The 8185-nt window shown below is 44.6% G+C and overlaps 1 protein-coding gene and 1 pseudogene across 2 annotated transcripts; one reads left to right on the top strand and one right to left on the bottom strand.

Annotated features, from left to right (window-relative positions):
* Positions 1 to 318: 318 nt before the first annotated feature.
* On the bottom strand, positions 319 to 4241 carry LOC135554511 (protein YIPF1-like; annotated as a pseudogene).
* LOC135554507 (mitochondrial import inner membrane translocase subunit Tim29-like) lies at positions 3833 to 7150 on the top strand. Of its 2 annotated transcripts, XM_064986848.1 has the most exons (3): positions 3833 to 3914; positions 4814 to 4966; positions 5476 to 7150. In XM_064986848.1, the coding sequence occupies exons 2-3, from the start codon at positions 4858 to 4860 to the stop codon at positions 6267 to 6269; spliced, it is 903 nt and encodes a 300-aa protein (XP_064842920.1). In that variant the 5' UTR covers positions 3833 to 3914; positions 4814 to 4857; the 3' UTR covers positions 6270 to 7150. The 2 variants fall into 2 exon arrangements, with proteins under 2 accessions (XP_064842920.1, XP_064842919.1); XM_064986847.1 differs by lacking the exon at positions 3833 to 3914 and having other exon boundaries at positions 4704 to 4966.
* The last annotated feature ends 1035 nt before the right edge of the window (positions 7151 to 8185 follow it).

The following is an 8185-nucleotide window of genomic DNA, read 5'->3' as shown; positions in this document are numbered from 1 at the left end:
CCAAGCGCACACACACAAAGCAACTACCTCAAATCTCAGGGATCATTGCTGAGCCTAGCCCCTGAGGTGTCTGGACAAACAAGAATCAATGTTTTCAAAGTACAGTAAGCTGAGGGCTGGAACAAATGCTGCATACCTGGGATCTCTATACTTCCTCATGTAGATGGTGGATATTTTGCAGCCTTTGTCCCAGCCCAATACCTACCAACTAATTAAACTAATATTAATTTAAATCAGATGTGGTAGTGCTGGGCTGGAACAAAAGCCTGCCAGGACCAGCGTTAGACCCCTGCCCTCAACACCAAGAAGATGAAGCAATTGACTGGAATGACAGTTTAATCACAAACCCGGGAAGTGTGAACAAAGAATAAATAATTAAATACACTGACAAACCCTTTCCTTAATTTACAAGTCTATCTACAAAAAGAAAAAGTGGTGTGGATACATTAGTCAGCACAGTACTACACGTTCCAGGACAACCCTTTTCCATCTCGGAGGTATACAACCTCACCCGCAGAGGGCTGGCGTGGGTGTAGTAGGCCTTGGTTCCAGCCAAGCTGTAACATACCTGTTGATCCAACTCATCTGATGGTAGAATCAGGTGTTTTTGCTTGGCTGGAACACAAGTATGCACCTTTATGGATAAGGTTGGCCACCCCTGTATTAGTACATTAAACATTCATACAGCATTTCCCTCCAATAGGTTCATCTCAAGATCAGACTGCAGCTGAGGATTTCAAGTCTAAAAATAATTCCTTTCCTTGTCTCCATCTGCACTGACAGAACTGAGCTGGTTAGAGCAGATCTCATGCTTCCTCCTTTCCTATGTTTTTTAGTGCAGATAAAATGAGATAAGAGGAAGTCTCGACTATTGAGGTGCACCCAACTTCTCCATGATAAATATTGATTTATTACAATATACAAGTGTGGAATCATTTCTGCAGCAGAAGCAAAACATTTCCCCCCAATGCAATCCTCATAACCCATAATTTGTTTATACTCATAGGCCTCTATCCTTGTCCCTTCTTTTTGTAATAACATTTGTAGTCAATTACACAGTACTTTAATGGGCTGCTGATCCAGTTAAGTCCATAATGTACTAGAGTAGGGTTAGCACATCCAGAACCTCCAATGTTATGGGTACCTTTCTGACCACTTGTCAGTCCTCTGTGGATCCTTATTATTGGTTAGAGCATCGGAGTATGCAGGAGCTACGTCCCCTTATCTGATCTGAAAGGACTGGATAATGTGTGACCCACTGAACTGAAAAAAAAACGTCCACACAGGTGCTGTAAACTGATTTCATCCAACATTTCCCTCTCGACTCTTATAGCCCTACTCACACGACAATGTAGTTAACGATTTCGCCATTGACTCATCTGTTTTGCAGTCAGCCAGCTAGCTACTCTTCCAATGCTCACAGAGTAGGTAACAAAAGCCTAAACCTTTTATCTAGTCCTTTCAGATTCCCCAGTGGTCTCAAACATTGACACATCTCCCTCCCTCATGTTCCTCTTGGTCAGTGGGTCTTGTTGGTCTATATTGCTGCTGTGTGGTTGGGTGCGAGTGTAGGAACTGGTGTGCGAGTCGCTGTCTGGAAGAAATACATCTGAAAGATAGCATAGAGGGACAGAGGAGACAGGTGTAAAGGGTTAGAAACTTAACGAAGAATGAGAGACTGAAGTAGGGTGTTGGAGATGAGACATGAAACATTTCCCCTGAGGCACATACAGCCGCGACATTCCCATTTAGATTATGATTAGGGCCTGGTTCAAACATTTTTTGTTTTAAGTGAAATGAGGAATAATTTCTATATAAAATGTCAGACCATGATAACTGCCATTCTTCAAATTATTTGAACAGGGCCTAGGAGGATGGGGCTAGGTAACTATTGCCCATAGCACTCTTAGTGGGCTCTTACCTTGCAGCCAATTGATAGCAGCGCATGGAGAATGACGATTGTTGCCACGGTGGCAAAAGCAGTCACCTTGGTGTCATCGCGGACGACAGGCCAGAAGGTGAGCACCAGGACCGACCCAGAGATCACCATGGCGACCAGGATCAGCAGCCATTGGAGCCATTCGAATGGTAAGATCCACAACACCTGAGAGGGAGGTGATTGGTTTGTTAGAGAACAAAATGTTCGGATTGGGTCCCAATCAGATAGAAATACACTATAGAAAAGGGTCATATTCACTAGGCACAAAAACTAAAAACTATGAAACCGTAAAGTGGGTACCACCTGAACTTCATTTTCCATTGCAAAACATTTAGCAAGGGGATTAATGTTTTGCTAGCTGAATTACAACCCAGACAATTACAAGTGTGTCTGCTGACTCACTGAGGTGGGGATGTAGATGAAGAGGAGTAGCCATAGACACACACTGTCTCCAGGAAGGAGTAACCACTCTGCTGCCTCTCCTCCCTCCGCCTCCAGGTCAGGAAACCCCATACACCCAGGGGCACCAGCCAGGCATACAGGAAGATCACTACTGCAGCTATCGTCACTGAGGGAGTGAGAAAAAGCAAGCAACATCACTGCTATTGCATGTAATATAACATGGTCTGGAAAAAGGCCTCTGTGCTGAAAAGTAAAACAGTCAACAATCCCCTTTGTTTACATAGCAAATCTCACATGAAACCATTGATAAGGAGCCAAGCTGTAACCCCCAGGTACCATACCTCTGTGGAACTGGGGTCTGTAGTGGTAATCAGGGCTCCCCAGAGATTTCAGGAAGGTGGACAGGTTACCACTGATGGCCAGAGAGAACACCAGCGTAACACAGATCCAGAAGGGACCTGGACATACGGGGAACCAGGAGGTAAGATTAGTCTGGGTAGAGGTGGTTCACATTACAACCTAAGATATGCAGAGTTTGGCAAACTGTCGTCCAGTTTTACGGCAATAAAAGTTAACATTCTAAGGTCCATTCTAATTCAGATCTAACTATCTAGGAACAATTTTATCTAAGCTATAGTGGTGATTTGTGTCCCATTACCATATAAATCCGGACTCGACTGGAGGGTATGTTTGATGAAGTTCCGTCCTGGTAAAGGCATCACCGACCCCTTGACCCTGTCCAGCACCTGCATCCCATGACAGGAAGTCAGTCAACCAATGGACATTGCACAGCAACTAACACCACTACATTTATGGTTTCTATAAGGCAGATGTTAAAACAGCAACATAGACCAGCCTCACGAGTGCAGATTAAACTGTTATTTCAAGCATATTGTACCTGCATTGTATCCACATTGAAGAACGACTGGTAGTACTCAAAGGTCCAGAAACCGCTAGTTTGTTTCTCCCCTCTTAGGAGCTGTAAACAGTAATGTCAATCAGTTATCCCCATATTGCTTGGTTTTTGGCTGTTTGTGCAAACATCATTACAAAGGCAACATTTCAGATTATCAATGGAGCGATGTGATTGGACTCATTCATTGTCCTGACCTCTGAACTCTCCTCCTGTCCCTCATCATCGGACATGTCCAGTTTGATGTCCCCAGTGGCACCGGCCGGGGCCGTTCTGCTGGAGCCAGACATACTGAGGGTGGAGGCCCCAGGGTCTGCTAACAGCAGGTCAGTGGCCTCCTCAAACTCTAGAGAAGAAGACAGAGGAGGTTAGAGTGAGGGAATGAAGGAGGGACCGAGAGAGGAGGTGCAGGACAGTGGCAGTGAGAGATGTAGAGACAAGGAGAGAGGGGAAGAGTGAAGAGGTGAAAGGGGATAAACAGAGAGAGGAGGATGGGAGCCACTCCATGAGCCTCACCTTGGAACTTCAGATCATCTGGACTCGCCATGGTAACTCTGGAAAGATGACCACTTCATGCGAGACCTGGAAGGAGATGAGAAATGTACTCATAACTGTTGAGTCGGACGTATGGCAACAGTCTGTGTTCTTCTCCCAGATAAGGTAGCCTGCTAGCTTTTGCTACATATGGACAAGATGTTCTCTTTGTTGGCTGCCTTCTAAAGCATACGTAACAACATGTGTAGGCATGCGACATCGAATATGCAGGTGCAATTTTTTTTATCTGACAAATGACAGATTGTGTTGATCTGTTTGGCAGGCTAGCAGTCTGTGTCATGTTTATGCCTATAGTTTACTGTAACTCTAGCTAGCGTCAGATTTATAGTCATACGTTGGCCGTCGTGATCCGAGACTTACCGGTTTGTCGCAGGAGGTTCTGTTGTGTTGTGTCCGCAATGCGAGCCAGTCAGCTATGTTAGCAGTGCTGGCACGACCACCTCGCTAGCCTGACAGCTGTCGAGCTAGCACTGTTGTCTCGCTTTATATCTCAATATCAACTCACCTAACAACAGCAGCACATAGTTAAAATAATTTTTTTAAACGTGTACTGCGTTGGTTGTCTGAATAAACTAGCTAGCTAATTGTGTTAATTTCAACTACGGTGCACTAAATTCACATTATCACTCGCCTGTTCCACGTCACCTTATGTACACAACGGATCCTGTGTTGGCTCAAGACGGATCATCGTGTTCACGTGACCAGGTACAGACGGAAGATAATGCGGTGCGCCAAATGTGTTTTCTTTGTTATATGGGTGTTACCCGAATGTAAAAAACGAAAAAACATTTGTACTTACATTATATTTATTAGTTTCTAATGATATTACAGGGATGTAATAACATTATTTTTAAGCAGAACTGGATATTTGTTTTTTTACGGGAAAAATAATAATAATACAACTTTTCACTGACATGCCATTTTGTCTCAATAAATAAAATAAAAACATAACATTGGATATTAATGTATTTTCCGGTCCTCTGTGTTTTTCCGATCCGAGCCAGTCCGAATGTGAACTTCCGGAACGATCGGCTTCTGTCTGACGAACATGGCTGCCTCGTGGGTGCTTAGGAGATGGTGCTCCACCTCTGTAGCAGAAGCAGGAGCAGGACCCGTCAATGGCACCCGATGGGAGAGGTTGAAAAATAGCAAATTGGGTAAGAAATCGATCTATCTCTTGGTTGCCGTGTTAGCCCACCACGCCTTTACGAACCTGAACGAACGCATGATCTTTCTTGCTTAACTGTCTTGCCAAAGTCATTCATGAGGTTATCAGATTATGTGACATTAGCTTCAAACAAATTGTATCACGTTGTGGTTTTTACACAAGTTAGATTTGAAAATGTACTTCATACTCGTCTATGTAAAGGCATTGTTAGCTGTTGATCCTTTACAGTTGCCCCTGCTTGCAATCACAGGGTGGAGGAAGGCACGTGACTGAAGTTATTGCTGTGACCTCTCTCTGAGACAATCCCTGTCAGTTTGGAAATGCAATGCAATACAATACAGTGTTGGCACACAAAACATTATAATTGTGTGCATGCCTCACTACCATGTCTAGGGATATGCTGTCAGTCTGTTTTGCCTTTGTTTTAGTAAACCATCTATCTTATCTCGTGTGAATGCTGTCTGTCTTTTTCTCACAATTCTCTCCCCTCTCAATCAGGTGTGTGGTTTAGCGGCATGTCCAGAGACTACAAGGAGGCGTGTCGTGAGATTGTGGTGGGCGCGTGGGAGAGGCCAATCAAAGCTTCCATCTACCTGAGCCTTCTGGGTGGAGCCGGCACCTGCATCTACACAAACCCCGACGACGCCTCCTTCGAGACCACCGTTCTGGATACAGCCAATCAGCTAGGGCTCCTGACGCCGTGGATACGCAGTGGAACATCGGATGGGCACGTGCAGAAGCTGGCGAAGCTTCGTAACGAGGGAAGGTTACGTCACCTCAGCCTGGGAGTGGTCTCACTCACCTACTTCGCCGATTACAACCCGGACGCCAGTCTTTACGAGGCCCAGTGCTCCAACCTCTCTATCCCCTGGAGGGAGCTCCACACGCGGGTACTGGACGTTGGCTTCGCGGGCCGCTGGTGGATCCTGGACCATAAGATGAAGGACTATGATGTGAACGATGAAGAGTTCAAGCACCTGCCGCCTGCTATGGCCGCCACAGTGCCCCCTGGTGTCCAGGGGGTGGAGAATAACGAGAGGCTGCACAAAGAGTCATGGATGCCTCTGAAGACGGAGGAGAATGAGGAGAAGGAAAAGGCACCGGCAGCCGTAGGGGAGGAGGGGGGCATTGTAGAACAGATAAAGATGGACAGTTTAGATCTTGTAGAAACAATAAAAATAAAGACAGGCATTGTAGCTCAACCACAGGAGCTACCTGACCCAGAACCACAGGAGCTACCTGACCCAGAACCACAGGAGCTGACGCTGACAGAGACGGAGACACAGGAGTAGCAGACACAAGCTCAAGCAAAGGCCTAATGTGTCATGGACCAATGGACTCACACTAGCAGGACAATGACTGCTGGACACATAATGAGATGGCTGGACAAGAATCTCTGAAAGGACATATTTATTGGATGTTGACAAGATGGTATGTGTGTATAAGAGTACCTTCTGCACTGTTTAACGTGTTATATAGCGCCCAAGCCTATTAACACTCTGGACTATAGCTACACATGCCATGATGTTAAAGGGTCTCCTTTATAGAATATATTACTGTTAACAGTTTATTAATGATACTTATTTGGTATGTAGTGCTCTATACAGAGATATGATAATTGATGCCATGGTCAGCAACCGAGATTCTCTAAACAGCCACTACAAACTTGAAATAACTTGATATTCTCTGGCCCTTTTGAATTAGTTTTAGCCAGTAGTTCTGAAAGTAGAGCTCACGAGCTAAAAGTGGTCCCCGGAAATGGCGTTCTACGTCACATGTGCACCATGTCATTGCTCTCGCTCTGCTGTGTGCATCTTGTTACCTTCCACTCAAATGGTAAGGGGCTGAAGCTCATTAGCTTGAACTAGAATTTTTAGGGGGCTGGCCCATGAGGGGGAAAATGTAGGAAAATGACGAAGCACAGCTTCCAGAAAAACAGTTGCTTTCAAACTCCAGATTTCGTGGTTATTTGAGGTGAAACAGTAATTCTGCTCCTAGATTATGCCTGTATGAACTACACATTGACACATCCAGCCCAAAGCAGTAGGTTTAAAAAATACTTAAAGTCGCCAAAGTTCCGGAGCACGTCTTTAACAATACAATAAACATCCTCTAAATAGTTTGTATTTATCATTTATGAATTATTGTCAAATTAAAGTACTTTTGGAATGAATTTGAATTTTGTGATGATCATTTCCTCTGAATACCTCCCCATGATTTGATCTTAGACAAAACAGAGGTACTATCCAGGCAAGAATATACCAAGATATCCAATTTACGTTGAACAGGTAGCCATTTTGGATTCCTCCAGTCCAGACTGTTTTTCAGTACTTTCCTCCTCAGGACTAATATCACAGTAGCATTAATTCTCAGTGTGTGACTTCTTCCATAAGAAGTGATTGTTTGTCTCCCTGAGGTCAGTCAATCAGTATTTTGCCGCCATCTCTTCCTGGGATTATAGAAGCTGTGTATTGCTGTGCTGCCCTTCAGGCAGATAGAATGGGCATCCTTTCTTCCTAACGTTTGAGAGTAATTATTCCGTTAATCGTATTGCCTTTGACCAACCTCCCTTATCATTGTGGAGCTTAACTCATTTTGTGGGAAAATCCTCTCCAGATTAATCTCTCATACCCTTCTATCTCTCTCTTTCACTCCATCTCTCTTCTCTCTCTGTTCATGTCTGTTATTGATCCTGATGTTGTCTTGACACTGATCCTGCTTTGGCTCCAGTTACTGATCGCTGTCTGATCTTTTGGACAGGATCATTCATCGTGATCAGGGGCCATTCACACAAGGACGGGGAGCTATTGAGGTCTGCAACACGAGTCAAGGTGGACTAATAGTCTCTCACACAAACAACTAGACTCTCAAACATTCTTAAACAGAACTAGACTCTCAAACGTACTCAAACATGTCTAGACATATACACAGCCTACATCTCACTCAGCGCATGCCAGATGTGCATGATATCTCTGAGCAGCTCAGCAACATTATTGTATCTGGATGATGGCTACTTGCAAATACTCAGAAAAACATAACTGCTGCCTTTGTTAGTGTTTATCAGAGTACGAGTTTCAAAAGGTGACTGAGGGCCTGCCCTGAAGTTGGACCCTCTTGGATCTCGACCCCTGAGGTCCCGATTCTTTGTAACCCAACCCCAGGATGGAACCAAAGACTAACCTGAAACGGACCTTTTTTTTTAAACTAG

This window comes from Oncorhynchus masou, chromosome 14 (assembly GCF_036934945.1).
Source record: "Oncorhynchus masou masou isolate Uvic2021 chromosome 14, UVic_Omas_1.1, whole genome shotgun sequence".
NCBI classification, from domain to species: domain Eukaryota; kingdom Metazoa; phylum Chordata; class Actinopteri; order Salmoniformes; family Salmonidae; genus Oncorhynchus; species Oncorhynchus masou.
Note: the sequence above shows the minus strand (reverse complement) of the source record. Positions and strands in the feature narration are given on the sequence as shown.

Excerpts from the sequence above, each read along its gene's own strand:
- LOC135554507 (XM_064986848.1), top strand. The coding sequence starts at position 4,858 with ATGGCTGCCTCGTGGGTGCTTAGGAGATGGTGCTCCACCTCTGTAGCA. Across the intron at positions 4,967-5,475 it reads GTTGAAAAATAGCAAATTGG|GTGTGTGGTTTAGCGGCATG; the intron begins GTAAGAAATCGA and ends CCTCTCAATCAG.